Source organism: Phocoena sinus, chromosome 11 (assembly GCF_008692025.1).
Source record: "Phocoena sinus isolate mPhoSin1 chromosome 11, mPhoSin1.pri, whole genome shotgun sequence".
In the NCBI taxonomy this organism is placed as follows: Eukaryota; Metazoa; Chordata; class Mammalia; order Artiodactyla; family Phocoenidae; genus Phocoena; species Phocoena sinus.
Window position 1 is genome coordinate 71501678 of NC_045773.1, and position 25538 is coordinate 71527215.

Below are 25538 nucleotides of genomic sequence, written 5' to 3' on the forward strand. Positions count from 1 at the left end.
TTCTTTGAGAAAATTTATTTACCATCAACAATTTAAAGACCTTATCAAAAAAAAATAAAGACCTTATCATCTATTATTTAATTCATATATAAAGTTTTCTCTTTAGCCTTGTAAACAATTTCTAGTTGGTGACTCTTAAATTTTAAAGTTACTCTATATTTTGGGTTTTTTTTCGGATTATTTTGCATGCTTGTAGAAGACTTAAAAACAGTGATTTTAAATATAAAATATAAAACCAGAAGGTATTAAAGTTCTGGTTTTGTTAATGCTTATATATAGTTTTTAAGTTTAGCATTCAAAATATAAAGGAATTTGCCTTCCAAAACCCCTCATATAGTAGGTATACATAAGTACATAGTGTATTTTTGTTTAATGAAGAACATTTTGCATAACATTAATAAAATGGACTGGTATATATTAAAGTACAGAGGTAATGTATTCTTTCTTTTAAATGGTAGTACAATTTTATATTATACCTATCTTCAGTTATCATGGGATATGTAACAATTTTACTGTAACCTGGTTTAATTAGCATAGATGCTTAAAGAACCATGTTTATTTCAGTGGCTTTTGGGTTCTTTGTTGTTTATTTAAATTCTTTACAGCATAAGAGGTCATTGCCGTTCCGATGCACATGTATTTTGGTATTCTGGAATAAGAGTTGGTGTATAATGCAAGATTTGGAATTTTTCTCCATTTTGTGAACATGTTAATAAAATAGTTAATATTGTTTACTTTTTCTGAATAAATTTGACCTTTAGTTAAAAAAAAAAGTAAGACTCTATAGTAGATCCATTTGAAAATTTCTACTAATATGTCATTTTATTTTAATATTTGAAGTTACTGTTTCTTGACTACTTTTCTTCTTGTTTTAAGATGGTCTTCGCCGAATTTTATGTCAAGTTGGTTTACAAGAAGGGCCAAATGGTGAAAACTCTTCTCTAGTGGATAGGTTGATGCTTAGTGATTCCAAATTGTGGAAAGGTACGTATCTTAACTACTTTTAAGGTATAGGGGAACTTACACAAGTAATTGGGATGTTAGTTTCTTTTTCATTTGGGGAGGTATTTAATAAATATATTTATGGTTTTTAGAATTAACACATGCAGTCTTATTCTTTGGGGGAAAAACAGATTTGGGGATCCATGATCCAAATTAAATCACCTTTATGTTTTGTTTGAAAAATATATTTAGAAAAACTGATTAAGGAACACATGTAGAGTGTTGCTCTTGACACTTAAAATACAGTTGATCATATGAAAACTTTGGAAGTGTAATTTTTGGCTTGTTTGATATATCCTTATCTTACGTCTGCTCTTTTTGTGAAAGGTGCTAGGAGTGTGTATCATCAGTTGTTCATGAGCAGTCTACTTATGGATTTGAAATACAAGAAACTGTTTGCTGTTCGATTTGCAAAGGTAAGTAGTTTCTCACTTTTAAAGATTAACAAAATAGATTATATACAGAGTAACTGTAGTCCATGATTATATCCAGTGTTTGTAAAATTAACAGCTGATAGTAATATGTCAATGCGTTGATTTTAAATTCTAAGAAACTTCATAAATGATCATTTTATCTTTCATCAATAGAATAAAATTCTAGCAGTGAGGTTTTTCTTGTTTATCATCTGCCATGATAATGTGAATATCCATCTCTGCAGTGTGTATGATGTGAAATGATAAATGAAGACTTTAAACCTATGTCATTGAATTATGTTATTCCTGTTAAATTTTGTGTAAGAAAAGATAATTTTAGTTGAAATGACCGGTATATTTGGATGTGATTTAAGAAGCATAACTCTAGGTTGTTGATATTATTGAATTACGTTCTTCTCCCTTTCAGCAGCATGCGATTAAGCTAACTGCTTGGTTTTTTATTCACCTGCATTAGGGGTTATTAACAAAGGAAACATACAAGAATCATTTGGGCAGCTCTTTCAAAATGCATGTGTTTGCGTTCCATTCTCAAACCTACTGAAGCAGATTCACCAAGAATGGGGCCCAAGCATGTATACTTTGAAAGAGCCATCAGGTGACTCTGATAGGCATCCAGAAGTAATGAAAGTGTGGTTTCATCAGAGACAGTGTAAAGCTACTGTGATTTGGCTCCACCCAGGTCCAGTGACGTCCCAGGATTTTAGTAGCTGTTACTCCTATTTGAGTTCACAAATTGCCATTGTGCTAAAGAAGATTGTATAGTGAATTGATATTCACACAGAGTTTAGTTGGTACATTCCAGTTATCATTCTCCTAGAATATCTTATTGACTCCTCCAGCACTGATATTTCATTATAATCCTTAAACATTGGTCATTGTGGATTAGAGGTGAATCTCCCCCTTGTTGTTTAGAATTACCAGCAGTTGCAGAGAGATTTTATGGAGGATGATCACGAGCGAGCAGTGTCCGTGACTGCTCTGTCTGTCCAGTTCTTCACCGCACCTACTCTGGTGAGTAGTGCTTGCCTTTTCTTTGTAACTGATAGTTGGCACTCCTTGCCTTTTTTTGCCTTCTTAATAGAACTATGAGCGTTTGCAGAGTGATTATGTGACAGATGACCACGACAGAGAGTTTTCAATCGCAGACCTCTCGGTTCAGATTTTCACAGTCCCTTCACTTGTAAGTACTAAAAGACTAAGAAGAATTTTCTTGTTTTCCATTAGAAGAAGTAAAGCCTTAAAATAATAGAGAACTGAGATCTGTATATTCCTGAATAGAAAAATATTTTATTAATGGGTGATCAGACTTCAGATGCCTTCAGTCATACTAGAACATGTATCTTTGAATGTGTAATCTGGAGGGGGAAAGTCATTTGCACTTAATCTGTACTTTCTCATAGTACTTCCCCGAGGTTTTGAACTGATGAGTTAAAATTAAACTCATTAGTTTAACAAATCTATCCATTAGAAACAGCATACTGTGGGAATTCCCTGGCCATCCAATGGTTAGGACTCAGTGCTTTCACTGCCTGCAAGTTCAGTCCCTGGTCGGGGAACTAAACTCCTCCAAGCTGCATGGCACGGCCAAAAAAAGAAGAAACAGCATATTGTGTATAATCTCACATTCTAAGAAGCCTCCTTTTCCCTGCTAAGGGAAGGGGTAACTAAGGCAGTTGAATCATGACGATTGGGTGATCTTGTACTAAGTTTCACTAGTTGTTCCAGGAGGCATCACTATGTTTTAGTTCTATTGAATAATTTATTAATATTTAATTCATTAAAAAAATTACCTAAAAATTACCTATAAAAAAAAGCACCTATTATTTATTGGGCACAATTCTAGGTTTTGGGAATGAACGGTGAACATATATGGGCCTTGCCGTCATGGAACTTACAGTAGGGAGGGAAAGACTCACATAAATGGTAATTAAAATTATAATAAAAACTGAAGAATTCTGTTGTTTTGATAGAGTAGGAGAGATCTGACCTTTTCCCACAGTTCAGAAGAGGATTCTGTAGGGAAGGTAACTTTATGTTGGAGTGTGAAGAGAAATCATGCATAGGAATCAACACTTGAGAAAATCCTGAAGTAGGGAAGGGAAGAGAAGGGAAGAAGTACGGTCGAAGATCCTTGAACACGGAGTTAAGTGAGACCAGAAACATAGGCAAGGGCCTAATTGTATGGAGTTAAGAGTATTCTACAGTGATTTTATTAACAAGGTATTATGTTCCAGCTTTTTTTTAATGACTGTTTTTTCCCCAGATTATTTTTATGTTCAAGGGTATATTCTAGGACAGTTGAAGCTGTCTGGAGTCTATTTAGCCACTAATGAGATATTTGGGGCCAAATTAAGGGTTTTGGTTTTTTTCTCTTAAGAACATTGGAAGGCACTGAAGAGTTTTAGGTGACACTTATATCATCACATTTGTGATTTTTAAAAGATGATGCTTCTTGTAATTTGGAGAACAAATTTGCAAGAGCAGTAGTGGATGTGGGAAACCTGTGGGGATTGTGGCAGCGGGTATAGAAGTTGTGAGAGAGATGTAAGTAGTGAAATCTACTGACGGGCCACACGTTGGGTTTGAGGAATATTAGGTTTGGTGAGTGATTGGTTGTTGGGTTTTAGGGGAAAATATAAAGGTGGTTTCTGGGTTTCTGACTTTTGTAACCAAGTGGAGAATGAGAACTTATAAAAAGGGAAAGTGTTGCTTTCAGTTGAGTCAGGGATGAGTTTGAGAAGCCTTTGAGACAATCCCATGTGTATTCAAATCTGTTTCTCTCCTCCATTGATCCTTTTGTCTATTTCCATGCCAGTACCGAGTTTTAATAAATTAGCTTACTATTCCATTTTGATATTTTATAGAGCTAAATCTTCTTTCATTATTCTTTTCAAAAAAATTCTTAATTATTTTAGGCTTTTTTCTAGAGAAGAACTAAAATCAGTTTGTCAACTTCAGAAACCACATTAGGGTTTTTGACTGAAAAGATGTTGTATTTATAGGTAATATGGGAAGAACTGATAACTTTGCAATATTGAGTATCCCCATCTAGGAACATAACTTGTCCTAAAAGTGTTTATGTTTTATATTTTTGACACTATTGTAAATTATTCACATTTTTAATCTCACTATGGCTAATATGTAAGAAAACTACTGATTTTTGGGCTTCCCTGGTGGCATGGTGGTTGAGAGTCCGCCTGCCGATGCAGGGGACGCGGGTTTGTGCCCCGGTCCAGGAAGATCCCACATGCCGCGGAGCAGCTGGACCCGTGAGCTATGGCCGTTGAGCCTGCGCGTCCGGAGCCTGTGCTCCGCAACGGGAGAGGCCAAAACAGTGAGAGGCCCGCGTACCGCAAAAAAAAGAGAAAACTACTGATTTTTATATATCCATCTTGTATCAGGCTGGTTTTCTTATTAACATTTTCTCTAATATTTTGTGTTGATTCCTTGGAATTTCTAGTAATCTACAAATAATAATTTTTGTTTTTTTCTGATATTTCAACCTTTTATGTTTCTTGTCTGACTCCTTTAGTTAGAAGCACTAGAAAAATAACATGTATTCATTTATTCAGAGCATATTTATTTAGCACCTTTATTAACTAGGCACTGTTTGGGGCTCTGGAGATAAATATAGCAGTAAAAAAAGACAAAAGACCCTGTTCCCATGGGATTTATAGTGCAACTGGGGAGAGACAGATATATATCATATTTATAATAAATCAAATGTCGAGAAGTGCTGTAAAGTAGGAAAGCGGGTTAAGGAGTTAGAGAGTGACAATGGAAGGGTCATATTTTATACAAGGTTATCAAAAAAGGCCTCTCAGAGAAGTAGTGTTTGGACAGAGATGTGAGGGACTAAGTGATGTGACTAACCGGTGAAAGAGCTTCCTAGGCAGAGGGAACAGCAAGTGCAAAGTTCTGAGATGAATGTGCACTTGGCATTTTGGAAGAAAGAACCCAGAACAGGCCCGTGTTGCTAGAGTGAGTGAGGAGGAGAATGATCCATGAGGTCATTGAGTCTGGGGATAAGGGGAACATGGGAGTGGATTAGTGCCAGACCTTGAGGGCCATTGTAATACAAGTACTTATACTTTTTGTCTAAAGAAAGTAGAAAAAGGGAAATAGTAAAGAACAGAAATTAATAAAACAATGTAAATGTACAAAAAAGATTTTTCTTTGAAAAAAAAGGGATGGGGGTAGATCTCTAGAAAGTCTAATAAGAAAAACAAAAAATTTTATTTAAAAAGGACTACAAAAAACTACAAATCTTACAGATTTTAAATAGAAAATAGGCAATATTAGGATCAAATTAATCAATATAATTGGAAATTTGGATGAAATGAACAAATCCCTAAGAGAAAAACACAGGTCGTTAGAAGAGAAACAAGAAATAGAAAATTTTAATTAATATAAAAATCTTCTCACAAAGAAGTCCCCAGGCCCAAAGGCTATACTGGAGAATTCTTCCAAATATTTAAGAAAAAAATAATACCTGTCTTATATAACTTTTTCTAGAAAATAGAGAAAGAGAATATACTTGCCGATTAAGTCCTCTGTAACCTTGATACCAGAACCCAACAATTACAAGAAAAGAAAATTACCATTTAATTTCTCTCACAAACAAGGTTGCACAGATTGAATCAAGCAATATAGAAAAAGGATAATACATCACAACCAAGTTTGGTTTTATTTCCTTAACGCGAGTAGTATACCATTTGAAAAAAATATCAACTGGCGTAATTCAACTTATTAACAGACAAAAGGGAGAGAAAAGATCATATTAGATGCTTTTCCTGAATTCATGATTTAAAATGAACGAAAAATACCTCATAGCAAATGAAATAGGAATGAAAGAACTTATTTAATCTGATAAAATACCTGAAGACAAAGCAAAAAGTAAAAACCCAAAGCAAACATTATGCTTGATGGCGAAATAGTAAAAGGTTTTCCCCGAGACCAGAGTTTTTTCTTAGGTCAGTGAAATCACATATAGTCATTTAATTGTCTCAAAATTGACTAATATAGCAAACAAGAAGGAAAATCCTTTTACTTGTCAACACCTCCCCTCCTTCGAACTTGAACTTAGTCTTCACTGTCTAGGAAAATTAACAGAAATTAATCCTATTGACTTTTGAGCTTTTTGGGGCCTAAGTCCTGGCAATGGGATGATGATTTCAGAGTTTTTCAAAGGTATGTTTAACTATATCGATTTTCTCCTTATCTGATGACTTTACAACTTAACCTCTACATTAGAATACAGTTTTACTATATTCTTAGACATCTAACTTCTGCATTCTTTTGTCTATTTTGAGGGGTTTGGTGATAGCAGTCAAAATTCATAATGTATATACACCTTAACCCAGTAAGTCCACTTCTAGGAAATTATCCTATAAATATCCTTGCAACTGTACATAGTAGATATTTGTTGCAGTATCTTTTGTGATAAATAGCATAAGACTGGGAAAAACCCAAATATCTCACCAGTAAGGGCCTGGCTAATAAAGTATGATAGAAGAGAGTACTGGGGATAATTAAAAAGAATGAGGGAATTTATGTGGACTGGTATGGGACAATCTCCAAAATATATCAAGTGAAAAAACCAAGTGCAGAACCGTATTTATAATATGCTGTCCTTTGGGCAGGGGGGGAGATCATTATATATACCCATACCTATATCTACTTAATAACAGTTATCCATGTACTATAAATGTATATATGTGTGTATGTATGCATACACGTATATATTATATACACACCATCTCTGGAAGTATATGCAAGAAAACTGCTAACAGAGACTGCCTTTGCAAGGGGGACTTTGGGAGCTAGGAGACTTAACTTTTTACCTGTTTTTTGCATCATTTAAGTGTATTTGCTTATTCAAAAATATATTAATATGTATATCTATATATAGAAAGAAAAACAAAAAAATAAATCTCAACTAAGATTAAGAGGAAATATGGTTTCGTACTGAGTTCTACAGAATCTGTGATATAAACCTGTGGATCCTAGAATAATTATACCATACCATTATAGGTGTCTAAATGTCTCAGTTAAGGAAAATTTGCAGCCTGGTTCAGATCCCCCACCCTGAATTGTCTTTGAATAATGAGCCTTGGATCTGTCTCCTTACATTCTGGCATCTTTCTCCGTGATATAATTGTTGCTTCATACACGTGGCAATTGGAGTAAGTAATTGTTATTTAGAAATACACGAAAATGCATTTATGATATTACATAGCTGTGTTGAAAAAGGTCTAAACTGAAAGAGCTAACCAACGTTGGTGACTTTTTTTTTAGCTTTATGGTAAATAGTTTTTTATTACCATGTACTCTGATATACTTTGTCCTAGGCTCGGATGCTCATCACAGAAGAAAACCTAATGACCATTATCATTAAGACTTTTATGGATCATTTGAGACATCGAGATGCGCAGGGCAGGTTTCAGTTTGAACGATACACTGCTTTACAAGCCTTCAAGTTTAGGAGAGTTCAGAGCCTTATCTTAGATCTTAAGTAAGTTTTCGCTTAATTATTGAAACAGTTGCAACTTATAAAAGGTCATTGTTTGTCCATATATTCATTGCTGTTTTTGTGTTGTTCAGGTATGTGTTAATTAGCAAACCAACTGAATGGTCAGATGATCTGAGGCAGAAGTTCCTAGAAGGATTTGATGCCTTTTTGGAATTACTCAAATGTATGCAGGTATGTATAAGCTGACACATTTCAAAAGTGAAACATTTACTTTCTCCCTTTTTCAGTTCACTGAACTAAATACCTTTCTGTCTGTGCATTTTTTTCATACTGGGCACATTTTTTGTGTGTGTGGTACGCGGGCCTCTTACTGCCGTGGCCTCTCCCATTGCGGAGCACAGGCTCTGGACACGCAGGCTCAGCGGTCATGGCCCACAGGCCCAGCTGCTCCGCGGCATGTGGGGTCCTCCCGGACTGGGGTACGAACCTGCGCCCCCTGCATTGGCAGGCGGACTCCCAACCACTGCGCCACCAGGGAAGCCCGATACTGGGCACATTTTTAAAAGAATAATTTGGATAGCTACAATTTGGATCAAGAAGCTCCTCTTAAAAAAAAAAAAAAAAAAAGAAGCTCCTCTTAATTGGAAACTCTTAGAAAGGTATAAAATGCATGAGATCCCAGCAGAGGTTCTGACATCTGCTGTACTTTTGTATTTGGTTATTTTTTTGGTCACCGTTAATGTTCTTTCCTTGGGGGTTGCAGATGGTTTTGTTTTGAATATGCTTACATGGAAGTATTGTCAAATTAGTTATTTAGGAAACTATGTCTTCTTAATGTTTCCATATTTTTCTTTCATTGATACCATATTTATATGATATAGTATAGAACGCCCCCCCCCCATTTAATTTTCTTTTTGGAAACACTTCTGTATACAAAATAGAATCTAGAAGCAGAAACTGGTATAGTTAACCAGTTTTTTGTTGTTTTGGTTTTGTTTGTTTGTTTGTTTGTTTGGGACCATGCCTCGAGGCTTGTGGGATTTTAGTTCCCCAACCAGGAATTAAATCTGGCAGTGAGAGCACAGAGTTCTAACCACTGGACTGCCAGGGAATTCTCCTAACTGTAAAAAGATAGATGACATTTCAGAAAATCTGAGGAATATCATTATGATTCCTTTAGTAGCTGTCTGGCTTTCTTAAGAAAGGAATAAGCAAAGTTAACCTATCATTTTTAGGATATATTCTAGTTCCCATGTTGGTGGTGGTTTCTGAGTGTTTTATTATAGTACTTCTATTTTTTTCCTTGTACCTATAGAAAGAGTATCTACCTTGGTCATTTTGAATACTCGAAGTGTCCTGTATTTTCTATTATTTTTAATCAGTTCCAGTGCACCAGGGTAGTTAGGCTAGTTTCTAAAAAAGTTATATTCTTTTATATTAAAAGCTGTTTATCTTTTTCTTGTTTTGCTTTCTTTCGGTCTCTATGAAAACTTTCTTTCTTTCTTTCTTTCTTTCTTTCTTTCTTTCTTTCTCTCTTTCTCTCTTTCTCTCTCTCTTTCTCTCTTTCTCTCTTTCTCTCTTTCTCTCTTTCTCTCTTTCTCTCTTTCTCTCTTTCTCTCTTCCTCCCTCCCTCCCTCCCTCCCTCCCTCCCTCCCTCCCTCCCTCCCTTCCTCCCTCCCTTCCTTCCTCCCTTCCTTCTCCCTTCCTTCTCCCTTCCTTCTTGGTTGCTGTGCCCAGGCTTTCTCTAGTTGTGGTGAGCGGGGGCTACTCTTCGTTGCGGTGCACGGGCTTCTCATTGTGGTGGCTTCTCTTGTTGCAGAGCACGGACTCTAGTCACGCAGGCTTCAGTAGTTGTGGCTCGCAGGCTCTAGAGCTCGGGCTCTGCAAGACAGGCTCAGTAGTTGTGGCGCACGGGCTTTGTTGCTCCACGGCACATGGGATCTTCCCAGGTCAGGTCTCGAACCCGTGTCCCCTGCCTTGGCAGGTAGATTCTTAACCACTGCACCACCAGGGAAGCCCTATGAAAACTTTTAGTTACAGATTACAAATAAATATAAAAATTTTATTTTAGTATATTATAAAACATATTTATAAATTCAGTAGCGTTTTAAAAGTCTGCCAGGTTTCTTCTGACAGTTTTTTCTATGGATGATAGAGCTAAAAAGGGATTTGAAGGATTGTTGCAGTGAAGTATATACATCTTATTGTCTAAAACATATAGAAGATTGCCTCTAAAATAAGTTGTTCTATATCTTACTGGGATTTTTTATTTATAAAATTTTAGAGAATGTTATATAAACGTGTTACTTAAGAAGTTGGACTTCTCATACTACTTGAAACTTCCTGTTAGAACTTTTACTTTATATGTTTTTGTAATCAGTATTTCTTCTGCATTATTTCTTAAGTTTTGATGTAAAAGAACGGATGTGATTTTAGTTTATTTAAAAATCTTTTCATTCCTTTTAAGGGAATGGATCCAGTTACACGTCAAGTAGGACAGCATATTGAAATGGAACCAGAGTGGGAAGCAGCCTTCACACTGCAAATGAAATTAACACATGTCATTTCAATGATGCAGGACTGGTGTGCTTTAGATGTGAGTCTCTTCTGGGGTCAGGGATAGGAGATAAATGGAGGAGAGACAGAGATAAACAATTTCCTAAGTAAAATCTGAGGCAGTTTGGAGAGGATGGTGGTGATATGTTCATAAAACAGCATATTTTCTGCTTTCACTTGTATATTCAGTAAAAGTTCAAATTCTGAAACCTTAGAAAACTCTTGGAAGATAGATAAAGGAGGATATAATCCACACTCTTCTTTTATGTTACTATCTTTTATATATATATATAATCCCATCAAGATTTTGAGCATATAAAAAGAAGTTTATAAATTTAACCAAAAATGAAATTTTACTATTGGTACATTTGTCCTATGTCTTAAAATTATTTTGGCCTTCCTTTGGCTATAAAATCTAGATGAGAGCTTGTGTAAGTTGGGAGGTCAGAGAAGGCTTCTGTGAGATCTGAACTATGTGTCAGAGTTAACTGATCAAAGAGTAAAGAATATTCCTGACTGAGGGACAGCTGCATCATGCTCTCTGATGAGAACGAGTACGGATCCAGGAGCTGTGAGAAGGCTCTGGTCGGAACAGAGGTTGAAAATAGAGAAGTAAACAGGTGCCTGGCTTTGCAGGACCTTGGAAGCCATGGAAAGAAGTTTGAATTTTATTCTAATTAAAGTGGGACGCCATTTGAGACTCCCAAGCAGAAAAGTGACGTGATCCAATTTACATGTTTTTAAAAGTTACTCTGTGTGGAGAATGGATGGAGGAGGGTAAGAGTAGAAGCAGGGAGTTCAGTGGAGACATGTTGGCTTTCCTTTGAGTTACTGGAAATAATCAGTGGTCAGGTTTGAGAGAAATTTAGATGAAATTGCCAGCTTGGTAATAGACCGGACAGCCGGGAATGAGGAAAACAGAGAGCCCAGAAATAAACCCACACATTATGGTCAATTAATCCACGACAAAGGAGACAAGAATATGCAATGGAAAAAAGATGGTCTCTTCAGTAAGTGGTGCTGGGAATACTGGACAGCTACATGTAAAAGAATGAAATTAGAACATTTCCTCACACCATATACAAAAATGAACTCAAATTAGATTAAAGACCTAAATGTAAGACTGAAGCCATTAAGTTTCTAGAAGAAAATATAGGCAGAACACTCTTTGACATAAATCATAGCAACATTTTTTTTTTTTTTGATCTGTCCCCTAAGGCAAAGGAAGCAAAAGCAAAAAAGAAACAAATGGGACCTAATTAAACTTAAAATCTTTTGTACGACAAAGGAAAGAGACAGCCTACTGAGTGGGAGAAAATATTTGCAAATGATATGCCCAGTAAGGGGTTATTATCCAAAATATATAAATAGCTTAATATCAAAAAAACAAACAGCCCAATTAACAAATGGGCAGAAGACCTGAATGAACATTTTTCCAAAGGAGACATACAAATGGTCAATAGGCACATGAAAAGATGCTCAACACCACTAATCATTGGAGAAATGCAAGTCAAAACCACAGTGAGTTATCACTTCACACCTGTCACAATGGCGGTCATCAAAAACACCACAAATAATAAATGTTGGCGAGGATGTAGAGAAAAGGAACCCTTGTACACTGTTAGTATGGATGTAAACTGGTGCATTGTGGAAAACAGTATGGAGTTTCTTCAAAAAACTAAAAATAGAACCACCATATAATCCAGTAATTCCACTTCTGGGTACTTCTCTGAAGAAAACGGAAACACTAGTTCAAAAAGATACATGTACCCCAATGTTCATAGCAGCATTATTTTCTTTCTGACTCACTTCACTGTGTATGATAGTCTCTAGGTCCATCCATGTCTCTACAAGTGACCCAATTTCCTTTTTATGGCTGAGTAATATTCCATTGTATATATGTACCACATCTTCTTTATCCATTCCTCTGTGTGAAGTAAGTTAGAAAGAGAAAAACAAATTTCGTATATTAAAGCATTATTTACAATTGCCGAGATATGGAAGCAGCCTAAGTGTCCATCAGTAGATGAGTGGATGAAGATGTGGGAGGGTGTGAGTGTGTAGGTGTGTGTGATGGAATATTACTCAGCCATAAAAAGGAATGAAATTTTGCCATTCACAACAACATGGTGGACCCTGGAGGGTATTATGCTTAGTGAAATAAGTCAGAGAAAGACAAATCCTGTATGTTATCACTCATATGTGGACTCTAAAAAAAAAAAACTAGTGAATATAACAAAACAGAAACAGAATCATAGATATAGAGAACAAACTAGTGGTTACCAGTGGGGAGAAGGAAGGTGGGGAGAGGCAAGATAGGGGGGATTAAGAGGTACAGACCACTGTGTATAAAATAAATAAGCTATAAGGATTATGCTATAGCACAAGGAATATAGCTGATATTTTAAAATAGCTGTAAATGGAATATAATCTATAAAAATTTTGAATCACTGTACACCTCTAACTAATGTAATATTGTATATTAGCTATCCCTCAATTTAAAAAAAAAATAGGGAATGAGGGAAAGGAGGACTTTGGAATGACTTCTAGATTTCTACAGCTCTATAAAGATGTCATTTACTGAGACAGGGCCCTGGAAGAGGGAGCAAGTTGGGAAGAAAAGACTAAGTTTAATTTTGCGCATATTGATATTTGAAGTACTTTATACATCGTTGTATTTGAGGTGCTTGGTTAATGTTGTAGAAACCTTTGAGTAACTTACAGAAAACCGTCTTTTTTAGGAAAAGGTATTAATTGAAGCTTACAAGAAATGCCTTGCTGTATTGACGCAGTGTCACGGTGGTTTTACTGATGGTGAACAGCCAGTCACATTAAGCATTTGTGGACATTCAGTGGAAACTATCAGATACTGTGTTTCCAAAGAAAAAGTTAGCATTCACCTCCCAGTTTCTCGCTTACTTGCAGGTAAAGCATTTCTCCCTAAAAGAGAACCCTGAAATTGTCTTTTAAATTGTTGTTTGTGGTTAATATTTATTGAATACCTACAGTGCATTTTTCTGAGAGTTTCACATGCATTAACTTATTTAATCATCACAGCCTATGAGGTGGGTATTGTTGTTAGGTTTATCACAAATGGGAAGACTGAGACATGGAGGTGGCTCGCTTAGCATCACACCGCAACAAGTCAGAGTAGGGATTTTGAGGTAGTTTGGCACCAGAAACCATGTTTGTAATGACCATACCATAATGCCTCTTCAGACTTCTTAACTACATATACCACATGTTTTATTGTTTATCTCAGCCCAGCTTCAAAGTCTGTGTTGTTAGGGTTCAAATTGGTCTATCACTTAAGTGATTGCTAATAAATTGAAACCACCCTATACTTCCTCTCTCTCTAAGCTGTTTCTTATTTATTGATGACCTTTTAATCAGCAGGTTGGAGTGGGTCCCAAATTGGGGTAATAAGATTGTAAAAAGCATTCTCTGTTTAGACTACAACATAAACAGGACAATTAATTCTTAGTTAACAATTAACTAAGGTTGAGCTATAAAAGAGCCCTTTGCAGTTAGGGACTAAAGAGGCTTTGATCCTAAACTGGAAGTTCTGGGGAACTGAATTCTGAGGTCAGGATCAGTGCAGACCATGAATTCCATGGCCAGTTTCTCTGTTCAGTTGCCAGGAGGATCTCTCACTACTATACTTTAAATGGAACAAACTCCATGATCCAGTGGAATACGACTCTTAAAATTGGAATACAGATTGCTTTGATAGTTATGTAGCTGCTTTTGCTATGTTTGTGTGTCTGACATTTACTTCTGTAAAATGTCATCAGTGTATGTTGGTACCTGTAATTAAGACTCCAGTTCAAGTGTGCCTTTAATTCTGAGGTTCATGAGAATAACAATTGAAAAGCTTCATTTATGGGTGCAATTCATTTTATATCTTAATGTGTAACATGATAGGTTCCCAAAGAGAAACAGAAAAGAAGTTAGCTATAAAGTTGAGTGAATATTTATGTTTTTTTTTAATCTGAATTATTTTCACTTATAGAAATACTTTATTTATTTTTTATTTGTTCTCCATGCAGGTTTGCATGTATTGGTAAGCAAAAGTGAAGTGGCATATAAATTTCCAGAGCTCCTACCTCTAGTAAGTAGTGCTGACATTTAAAAGTAGATATCTATTACAAACTTCCAGTTAGATAATAAGTCATGGGAATATAATCTCCAGCATAAGGAATACGGTCAATAATATCATAACAACTTTGTATGGAGACGGATGGTTACTAGACTTATCACAGTGATCATTTCATAATGTATGCAAATATCAAATCATTATGTAGTACACCTGAAACTAACATAATACTATACATCAACTATATTTCAGCAATCAACAAACAAATAAATAAAAGTAAATATTTACTATGTTCTACATACTTGAAATCACTTTGAAACAAACTACTAGGGTTCTCCAGAGAAACAGAGCCAATAAAGAGTGAGGGAATGAGTGAGTGAGTGAGTGTGTGTTTGTGTGTGTGTAGAAGGAGAGAGAGACTGATTTATTGTAGGGAATTGACTCACATAGTAATGGGGCTTGGCAAGTTTGAAATAAGCCCAGCAACCTGGCAGGCTAAGAGTTTAAGAGTTCATGTCACAGTCTGAAGTCCAAAGGCAATCTGGAAGCAGAATTTCTTCATCCTTGGGGAAGCCTCAGTCTTTTCTCTTAAGGCCTTCAACTAATTGGATGAGGCCCACCCATATCATGGAGAGTAATCTGCTTTACTCAGAGTCTACTGATATAAATACTAATCACATCTACAAAATGCTTTCACAGCAACATCTACATTGGTGTTAATCAAAAATTGGGTACCGTGGCCCAGCCAAGTTGACACATAAAATTAACTATCACACAAACATACCTTAAAGTAATTTTGACTTGTGTTTTATATAAAGCTTCCATCCCTGTAAACCAATCTTCTTTATAGAGTTGAGATTTTTGTGGTTTTTTTATATACACAGAGTGAACTTAGCCCACCCATGTTGATAGAACACCCTCTTAGATGCCTTGTTTTATGTGCCCAAGTACATGCAGGAATGTGGAGAAGAAATGGTTTCTCTCTTGTAAATCAAGTAAGTGTTTTTTTATTCTACGAAGAGTTTTCAGTCCATTCTTTACCTTCTATGAAGGTTATAATTTTCAGTGTACTTAGTCACTGAAAGTCCTCTATATTAAAACTGTGGCCCCTGGAAACGAACCTTAAAAGAATTTTTTTTAAAAAAAACTGTTTGAGGGGCTTCCCTGGTGGCGCAGTGGTTGGGAGTCCGCCTGCCGATGCAGGGGACGCGGGTTCGTGCCCCGGTCCGGGAGGATCCCACGTGCCACGGGGCGGCTGGGCCCGTGGGCCATGGCCGCTGGGCCTGCGCGTCCGGAGCCTGTGCGTCCGGAGCCTGTGCTCCGCGACGGGAGAGGCCACGGCAGCGAGAGGCCCGCGTACGGCAAAAAAAAAAAAAAAAAAAAAAAACTGTTTGAAAAAAAAAAAAAACTGTTTGACAAAAGAAATGTAACCTTAAACCAAAAGGTTTTTTAGAGCTTTTATTGATATTTTGTTAAGAAACAATATCAAAAGTAGAAATGAGCTTTATTTTCACTTGCAGTCATTTTTAGAACAAAGTTGGATATCTTTAAAACATAAAAAATCTGGATTTCACTTACTTAAATTAAACTGGGTTAAAAGATAAAAGTTCTGTTAGTATAGCTCTGAAATTGAGGTTTTAATTTTTAAACCTCACCAAGGCTTGGTATAGGACTTTTCAGTTTTTGATAGGTATAATAAATCTCACTGAAAGAACTTTATTAGGATACCCAGAAAGTTGGCTGCAAAATGTGAACCATAGAGTGACTACTATAATCTGGAGATTTCTAATTAAATAATCTCTACTAAGATAGCATTAACTGCTGGGGAAACCGCATTACGTGTGCACATTTGCGTGTTCATGCTCACATGCACAAGAGTCGTGTGCTCTTTTTTTTTTTTTAAATAAATTTATTTATTTTTGGCTGCGTTGGGTCTTCGTTGCTGCACGTGACCTTTCTCTATTCATGGCGAGCAGAGACTGCTTTTTTTTGCTGTGCGTGGGCTTCTCACTGCAGTGGCTTCTCTTGTTGCGGAGCACAGGCTCTAGGTGCTTGGGCTTCAGTAGTTGCGTCAGGTGGGCTCAGTAGTTGTGGCGCACGGGCTTAGTTGCTCTGCACCATGTGGAATCTTCCCGGACCAGGGCTCGAGCCCATGTCCCCTGCATTGGCAGGCGGATTCTTAACCACTGTGCCACCAGGGAAGCCCCCATGTGCTCTTTTGGTGAGTGGGGAGAGGAGGGAACTGCACAAATAAAAACCTGTTTACCCAATATAATTACTTCTTTTTTTTTTAGATTTATTACTACCACAATGTGAAATGCAGACGTGAAATGTTTGACAAGGATATAGTAATGCTTCAGGTAAAAAGCATTAAATTTATAGGTTGTGGGGAGTTTTTCTTCTTGTTATTTCCACAGGACCCAATCATTTATGATCACTCTCAAATCTGTAATTGCAGCCTAGCTCTTATCTACTAAGCTCCAAACTCATATGGCTAACAGCTGATAGAACATTTACATCTAGTTTCCTGGACACATCTCACAGTTAAGACATTCAAAATAACTCCTCTTGTGTCCTCCATACCTTCTTCCTATCTTTGAGGTTTCCCTACCTTAGTGAATTATTCAACAATCTGTAGTTATTAGAGTCAGAAACCTGAAAGCCATCCTTTCTTCACTGTTGTCTGATTGAAGATCCAAATCCCTCAAACTGATTTTCAAGGCCTTCAGTACTTAGCTATGTTTAAAATTCCATGGAAAAAAAAAAAAAAAAAAAAAATTCCATGAATTTGTCGTACTCTCCCTTAAGTCTTAAAATCTGCACATTTATTTCTTTTGCTCCCTAGATTGCCCACCCCACCCGCTTCCTTTTCTGTTTACCATGTATAATATTTTCCTGCGTGTCTTTCCTGCGTGTCTCAGCCTTCCCTGACACACTAAAATGTGGCTTTGTGTCCCTTTTGGGAGGGCCCATAGCATGATGCTTATCCCCACCATAGCATTCATAAGTCTGGATTGTAGTTGCCTATTTACTTTTCGTCCCCTACACTAAACTGTGGCAACTCTATCTTGTTCCTTTTTATGTCCATTTTACATAACACAGTGCTTGTCACAAAGTAGTGTTTCCATATTATTGCTGAATGGATTTAGAAATTATAGAAAAAGTTACAAAATGTAAATTTCAAAAAAAATTATTGGTTCAAGATAAATTAAAATTCAAGTTGATTGAGAAGCTATACAAGATAATATTTAAAAGCTGTCATTTCACTTAGTATAGCATTTATTACTAAAAATTAGTTTGAGTTCTTGATAAGAGTTTAATATGATACATATTTTTTTAAATGCTAGAAGTTTTATTACCATACCACATTTCTGTCCGTACACCTGGCAGTGGTAAGATAGCCCTGACACAAATCTTTGAACTGAATTTATAGAGATTATGACGTGTGGGTTTAGCGAGTGTTTTGTTTTGATTTGTTTTACCAGCATAGATCCCTGTCCACACGTGTAGCTACCACAAGTAGAGATTGGGGCTAAATGGGTTTTCATCTTTTATTGGAATTGATGAACGAGTTAGCTGCTTCCTCTTGTGCAAGCCAGAATATCTCTCACTAGTTGTTTAGTAGCCCTTTTGACCTTCCTCTTTTCCTTTATCTCAAACATTTTAAAAAAAGACAGGTGTCTCCATGATGGATCCAAATCATTTCCTGATGATAATGCTTAGCCGCTTTGAACTTCATCAGATTTTCAGTACTCCAGACTATGGGAAAAAAATTAGTTCTGAGACTACTCATAAGGTAAGAGCATGCTTTATGAGACCACAACACACTGTTAGAGAAGCATCTTTCATTCTTTTCGGTTATTTTGATCATCTGAGGTAATACAGTATTCTTATTATCTATGAACTTTCTCCCACTATCCCCGATTGTTACAGGATTTAGTTCAGCAGAACAACACTCTAATAGAAGAAATGCTATACCTCATTATAATGCTTGTTGGTAAGTTTGGATCTTTTGGAACATTTATGTATTATATTGACTTTTGTGGTATCAAATAGTTTAGAATCTGAACTGTTTCCTCTATTTGAGCAGTTGCTCAGTTTTAGGGGAAGGAGATGAGGGTGTCTGTGTTTATCTCCCCTCTGGTTACTGTAATGATGAGAGAAACAGCACTGTGGTCCTTTGGAAGGAGAGAGGACAACTGCTAAAGCAGGATAAACTAGAAGACTGTGTTGGGAATAAAACGGGGGACAGGAGAATTTAGCAAACAAGAATAGGATATTTAGGAGCTATTTACAGTTACTTTATATCTTAGCTATGTTTTTCTCCATGGTTTTGTGGTACAAAAGTGTCCTCTTGACTTCAGATATGAAAATTCCAAGTTAATAGAGACCTATGGCTAATAGACACAGATTTTTTTTTCTTATTACCTAAATTTTCAGTCCTGTTGCCTCCATCTTTCCTATTCTTTTATCCTTTACTTTCTCCCACCTCCCATACTATTTCAGTCTCTCTACAGTCCATAGAGCAGAGAATCCTGGCTACTGTCAGGAGGTAATACCAATGAAGAAGGTCTCAGAAGGTGATATCTTATTTGCCACTAGATAAAAGGACAAAGGAAGGCTCTCCCTCCTACCTAGGCTGCTAGTACAGCTACTGCTGTACCAATTCTTGACTACTTCAAATCCTTTCCCACCTTCTGATCCCATTCTTTCAAAACAGCAACCAGAGTTCTCTCTCCGTTGCTGAAGACTACACTCACCTGTTGTGTCAGAGACTCACAAAGATGGTTAAGTGCTGCTCTCACCCTACCTTGTTGCCAGACCAGTCATTGCTTTCCCATTGCACAGAAAGAAAAATACATTGTGTTGCATGAATTATAAATATATATCACTTATAAGTATTATGATTGTTAAGTGTGTGTATATGTACTTATTCACTGTTGACAGGAGAGCGATTTAGTCCTGGAGTTGGACAGGTAAATGCTACAGATGAGATTAAACGAGAGATTATCCATCAGTTGAGCATCAAACCTATGGCTCATAGTGAATTGGTAAAGTCTTTACCTGAAGATGTAAGTACCTGCATTTTAAGAAAAGAAAATTATGGAAATCCTTCCCTACCTACCAGTCTAGTATGTATAGATTTACTTCTCTGTACCTTTTCCATAATTGTAAAAACTACAGTTCTAGAATATGTATAACTCTAGTCACTCTCATTAGAAATAATTAGAAAAAGAGAATTCTAGGGACTGGGAGTGGAAAGCAGCCTAGGAATAGAATCATTTACAATGAAGCCTTGAAAGAGATAAGGATGCTGACTAAAAGAAAACCTGTTCCAGGACTTCCCTGGTTTCACAGTGGTTAAGAATCCACCTGCCAATGCGGGGAACATGGGTTTGAGCCCTGGTCCAGGAAGATCCCACATGCCGTGGAGCAACTAAGCCCCTGCACCACAACTACTGAGCCTGTGCTCTAGAGCCCATGAGCCACACCTACTGAGCCCACGCACCGCAACTACTGAAGCCTGCACGCCTAGAGCCTGTGCTCCGCAACAAGAGAAGCCACAGCAATGAGAAGCTTGCGCACCACAACGAAGAGTAACCCCCACTCACCGCAACTAGAGAAAAGCCCACGCACAGCAACGAAGACCCAACGCAGCCAAAAATAAAATTAATTAATTAATTTTTTTAAAAAAAGAGAAAAAACCTGTTCCTCAGAACGGAATTTATATATCCATAAAGAGGGGTTTTTATAGGGTGTTTAAGTACAAAGTTGCCATGGGTAGAGATAACGCTTTATAACCTAGAAATATCTACTCCGTTGTGTTGACTAAAGTTTGCTAGAGTTTTTTCCTTCTAAAGCATCCAAAGACTATGCTAAGCCATCTCTCTCATTTTGGTGAATGTAAGCTAATATTCATATGGGCATTCATAGATTCAGTTGTAACTGTTTTTCCTGCCAGGACCTTAAGTTCCTCTGCCACCTACTTTTCAGCCCTGGGGCTTTTCAGAAACCCAGATTACAGTTGTGAAAGGACTTTATTTTCATCGAGGCTTTTCAAAATGTTTTCCCGAATTTGAAACATAGATCAAAACTCTTAACCTTAATGTTCATTCTTCTGGGATTTAAACCTTTATTTGTTGCATTGTAATACTTCTCTTAAACTTCGTATTACTTCAAACTTGAAAAACTTGAAACATCTATAGAAATAGAAAACATAGTATAGTGAACCATCTCCAGCTTCAACATATGACCAATCTTATTTTATTTATACCCCAGCCACTGATCTCTACACCCTCACTGGGTTATTTTGTAGAGAATACCAGGTTTACCATTTCATCTATAAATAGAATTGTATATATCTAAAACAGTGGTTCTCAACCAGGGATGATTCCCCCTCCCCCCGGGGGGGGGGTGGCATTTGGCAATGTCACTACTCAGGGCAGGGTGTGTGATACTACTGGCATCTATTCAGCAGAGGCCAGTATACTACTAAACATCCTACAATGCACAGGACAGATTCCCACAACAAAGAACTATCTTGTCCAAATGTCAGTAGTGCCAAGGTTGATCCAAAAGATATGAGCTTTAAGAGAAACCTATGCATATGCCAATTATCACACCTAAAAAAAAATAATGATTTTTAATATCACTGAATATCTAGTCAGAATAAAAATTACATGTACTTTTTTTAATAGGTCTTTGTTAATGGACTACTTTTGCCATTTCTAGTTGTGTATACATGTACTTTTTTTTTTTTTTTTGTGGTACGCGGGCCTCTCACCGCTGCGGCCTCTCCCGTCGCGGAGCGCAGGCTCCGGACGAGCAGGCCCAGCGGCCGTGGCCCACGGGCCCAGCCGCTCCGCGGCACGTGGGATCCTCCCGGACCGGGGCACGAACCCGCGTCCCCCGCATCGGCAGGCAGACTCCCAACCACTGCGCCACCAGGGAAGCCCTATACATGTACTTTTTAATGCAGGAAATGAGGAAACAATTACAGTTTCATTTAGACCATTGGAATAAGGAAGAAATAAAATTTAAAACGGTATTTTAAAAGTGTAACTGCCTTGTACAAAGTGATGGCATCTATATTTACCAAACATTTTTGGCCAGAGAATATTTCACGGAATTCCTATGAACAGCTTGTCGTGAATGGGATGTGATTTGGGAAATGATGTTTTAACAAAAATAGATAAGAAATTAGTGTAGCTATTTCACAAAATACTGCAAATATATAAATTTTAAATTTAAATGTTATGTGTACTTTGTGTTTTTATTTTATTCCTTTCGAAAGCTGTCACCTTGATTCCATATGGTAGTAACTTGTTTTTAATTATGTCAATCTGAATGAATGTTAGCTTACCAACTGAATTTCCCCAACTCTCTATTAATCATTATGTTTACTATGGAATCCTCATTTGTAAAAATCGGGAGAATAGTATATCTGCTTTATACGATTGCTGTATGAAGCTTAATGAGATAAAAGCACAATGCTCAAGAGTGCTAGCAGATATTATTAACACGAAACACACTTAATTTGTTTCCTGTACCTTTAGGAGAACAAGGAAACTGGCATGGAGAGTGTAATTGAAGCAGTTGCCCATTTCAAGTGAGTGCTTTTTCTGCTTTTTCTGCTTTTTTTATTTTCTGCTTTTTACTGAAAAAAAGGGCTAAATTTTATACATTAATTTTTCTTAGAGTGTTTCCCTTGATGGAACTAAGAATAAAATTGTTGTTTTCAGAGAGTGACAACCACTTTCAAACATATAATTCTGAACTAGATTTCTCACTGACATTTCACTTTTATGATCTAGCCCTGCACTTAGCAACTTGAAGTAGCTTTATGAGTTTTCAGTTTTCAGGTGTTCCCTAGCTGATAGTTTCAGATAATTGAAACTAACCTGAGCAGGTGATCTGAGTAAATGCATTGTGCTTTCTTTGTTTCCATTTGAATGTGCCACCTAAGTTGTGGGATAGCCTCTGAATAATGCTTTCTTCGGTGTCCAGTGTGTTGCCCAATCAGTAAACTATCAATAGTCTATCCCCTTAAGGTTGCTGAGGCAGTTTCTTAATCCTGCTTTTTCTGTGCTCCTCATTCCAATGGCATTGTCTTTATTTTTGCTGATTTTAAAAACAGTACATATTTTTAGGGAAAATATAGAAAAAATTATAGAAAAGATTCTCTAAACCCTAAAATTGCATCTGCTTTTTTTCACTTGGTAGAACTTATCACAGACATCTTTACATGTCAAAGTATACAAGTTAACATCAATTTTAATAGTGTTCAGTTGTTTGGAGATGTCATAATGTGTGTAACCTGTCCCCTGTTGTTAGCCTTTAAATTGTTGTCACTGCAGTGACCGTCACATTCACTTGTCCAGTTAGAATAAATTCAAGGTGGACATGCTAGGTAAAGTGAACGCACATAAAGCTTTGGATGCAGATGATTAAATGAACTCACAGAAAGTAGTTCCAGCTTACATTCACCAACAGTATATGAGATTGAAGAATTTTTTTTCCCCCCAAAGGAAACCTGGATTAACAGGACGAGGCATGTATGAACTGAAACCAGAATGTGCCAAAGAGTTCAATTTGTATTTCTATCACTTTTCGAGGGCAGAGCAGTCCAAGGTAATTGAGAAAATTAAAAGTGTACTGAGAAAGGGTTGCTTGGAGTTTTTTTGTTTTTATTTTGTTTTCTCCTAAACAACTTTTACTACTTTTCACAGATTGAAAAAGGACACATTTTTATTGTAGGAAATTTGGAAAATATGAAAAGGTATAAAGAAGAAAGTACAGATTACCTATACCACCACGTAGCATTTAGGGTTTTCCCTTATTTTGTGCGTACATAAAAAAGATCTATATAATTATATACATACCCACACATATCTAATTGTATGTATTTTATTGGCTTTTGAAGACATCATCAACGTGTATTCTAATCAGTTAACCTATTTTACACTCATTTCAGAATTGCTAGTATTTAACATGCTTTTCCATGGTGACTTAAGGAATTTTCCTGATCATTCTTAGTGGGTTAAATTTTGCCTTTTAGCAGTCTACTCTTAAAAATAAGTTTTCAATAAATGGCAGTAAATGAAACTTAAACATGAAGCTTTTGTTTATTAGTTTTCTGGGGTTTTGTTTTTGCTTTTTTGAAGTATAGTTGATTTACAATGTTGTGTTAGTTTCTGGTGTACAGCACAGTGAATCAGTCATATATATATATTCTTTTTCAGATTCTTTTCCCTTATAGGTTATTATAGAATGTTGAGTATAGTTCCCTGTGCTATACAGTAGGTCCTTGTTGGTTATCTATTTTATATATAGCAGTGTGTATTAGTGTTTGATGCATGAAATAAAGCTCAAATCTGAATAAGTTTTTGGTTTTGGTTGGTGCATGTTTCCCCTGCATTTTTTTTTTTTTTTTTTTTTTTTGCGGTACGCAGGCCTCTCATTGCTGTGGCCTCTCCCGTTGTGGAGCACAGGCTCCGGATGCGCAGGCTCAGCGGCCATGGCTCACGGGCCCAGCCGCTCCGCGGCATGTGGGATCTTCCCAGACCGGGGCATGAACCTGTGTGCCCTGCATCGGCAGGCGGACTCTCAACCACTGCACCACCGGGGAAGCCCTTCCCCTGCATTTTAAATCAAGAAAGAATCCACTTGGGGGGATTCTCTTAGTGGCAGGGGGAAATTAACCTTGATACCAATTTCGGGGGAGTTGCAAAACTAAGGATAGAAATCTTCTAAAATCAGAAGTTAGTATGGCAAAGATGAACATATATCAGTAGTTTTGGATATTAAATTGTTTCATGTTACTAATTCCCTGTCCAAATTACATTCATTTTTATTAGGCAGAGGAAGCCCAACGGAAATTGAAAAGACAAAATAAGGAAGATACAGGTATTTTTAATCTTTCCCAAAATCTCGTTTCAGTCTCTTTTATGTGTTAAACATTGTTTTCTATTGACTATGATGATGATTCTTAATGAAGTGATAGATTTAAATACAAGCTTTCTGAGTGAGCTTTTTTTTTCTTTTTCTTTTTTTGGCTGATTTGGGTCTTAGTTGCATCACATGGGATCTTCCTTGCAGCACGCAGGATCTTTCATTGTAGCATGTGGGCTCTTCGTTGTGGCACACGGGCTTCTCTCTAGTTGTGGCACACAGGCTCCAGAGCGTGTGGGCTCAGTAGTTGTGGCACGCAGGCCCTCTAGTTGTGGTGCCTGGGCTCTAGAGCATGTGGGCTCAGTAGTTGTGGCGCACAGGCTTAGTTGCCCTGCAACATGTGGGATCTTAGTTCCCCACCCAGGGATCGAACCCACGTCCTCTGCATTGGAAGGCAGATTCTTGACCACTGGACGCCAGGGAAGCCCCATGAGTGAACTTTCAAGGGCTAATAAATATGCTAATGTAGACATAGTCTGTACTGAGTCACCTTTGGGTTAATGGTTTTATCTCAGATCGTAAGACATTTCTAGGGAAAAGAAAGGCCTTCTTTCATACTACTGCTACTTACACAGCTGTTTTTATGCATTTGACTGACCTGGGAAGGTAAAATATAGCTTTAAGATGTGTGTAAATGAATATTCTTTGAAGACTATCAAAAGTATGTAACAAAGGGATAGTTTTTTGCTGTTTGTTCATTTGTTTTTTAAAGGATGTTCTACAAAAGAAGCCAATTATAACTTTATTTTCAGCACTTCCACCTCCAGTTTTGCCCCCATTCTGCCCTCTGTTTGCAAGTCTGGTTAACATTTTGCAGTCAGATGTCATGTTGTTAATCATGAGAACAGTATTGCAATGGACTGTAGAACATAACGGACATGTCTGGTCTGAGTCCATGCTGCAAAGGGTAAGTTTGAAGACATTTATTATTTATATTTTAGTGGTCTTGTAGTAAAAACCAAAATACAAAATACTGTCAATATCTGTACACAGGAAACTTAGGATAAAATGTAGTGTTAACTTAATT

At 36.9% G+C, this 25538-nt stretch overlaps 1 protein-coding gene across 8 annotated transcripts in view; it reads left to right on the forward strand.

The window, feature by feature from the left end:
- UBR2 (ubiquitin protein ligase E3 component n-recognin 2) overlaps positions 1-25538 on the forward strand; it is a 117752-nt gene that overhangs the window by 53040 nt on the left and 39174 nt on the right. For 4 of the 8 annotated variants that reach the window (XR_004352347.1, XM_032650247.1, XM_032650249.1 and 1 more), the window contains exons 9-25: positions 877-984; positions 1330-1418; positions 2518-2616; positions 7787-7950; positions 8040-8139; positions 10376-10504; positions 13206-13389; positions 14514-14575; positions 15445-15555; positions 16855-16920; positions 18234-18356; positions 18494-18557; positions 19508-19632; positions 22117-22169; positions 23089-23191; positions 24418-24466; positions 25264-25418. Coding sequence is in view for 6 of the 8 variants with exons in the window: in XM_032650247.1 (XP_032506138.1) it covers positions 877-984; positions 1330-1418; positions 2518-2616; positions 7787-7950; positions 8040-8139; positions 10376-10504; positions 13206-13389; positions 14514-14575; positions 15445-15555; positions 16855-16920; positions 18234-18356; positions 18494-18557; positions 19508-19632; positions 22117-22169; positions 23089-23191; positions 24418-24466; positions 25264-25418 (1784 nt within the window). In the remaining 2 variants the exon portion in view is untranslated. Of the gene's footprint in view, positions 1-876; positions 985-1329; positions 1419-2348; positions 2448-2517; positions 2617-7469; positions 7595-7786; positions 7951-8039; positions 8140-10375; positions 10505-13205; positions 13390-14513; positions 14576-15444; positions 15556-16854; positions 16921-18233; positions 18357-18493; positions 18558-19507; positions 19633-22116; positions 22170-23088; positions 23192-24417; positions 24467-25263; positions 25419-25538 lie in introns of those variants that run through there. The other 4 variants (XM_032650248.1, XM_032650250.1, XR_004352348.1 and 1 more) reach the window with 3 other exon arrangements.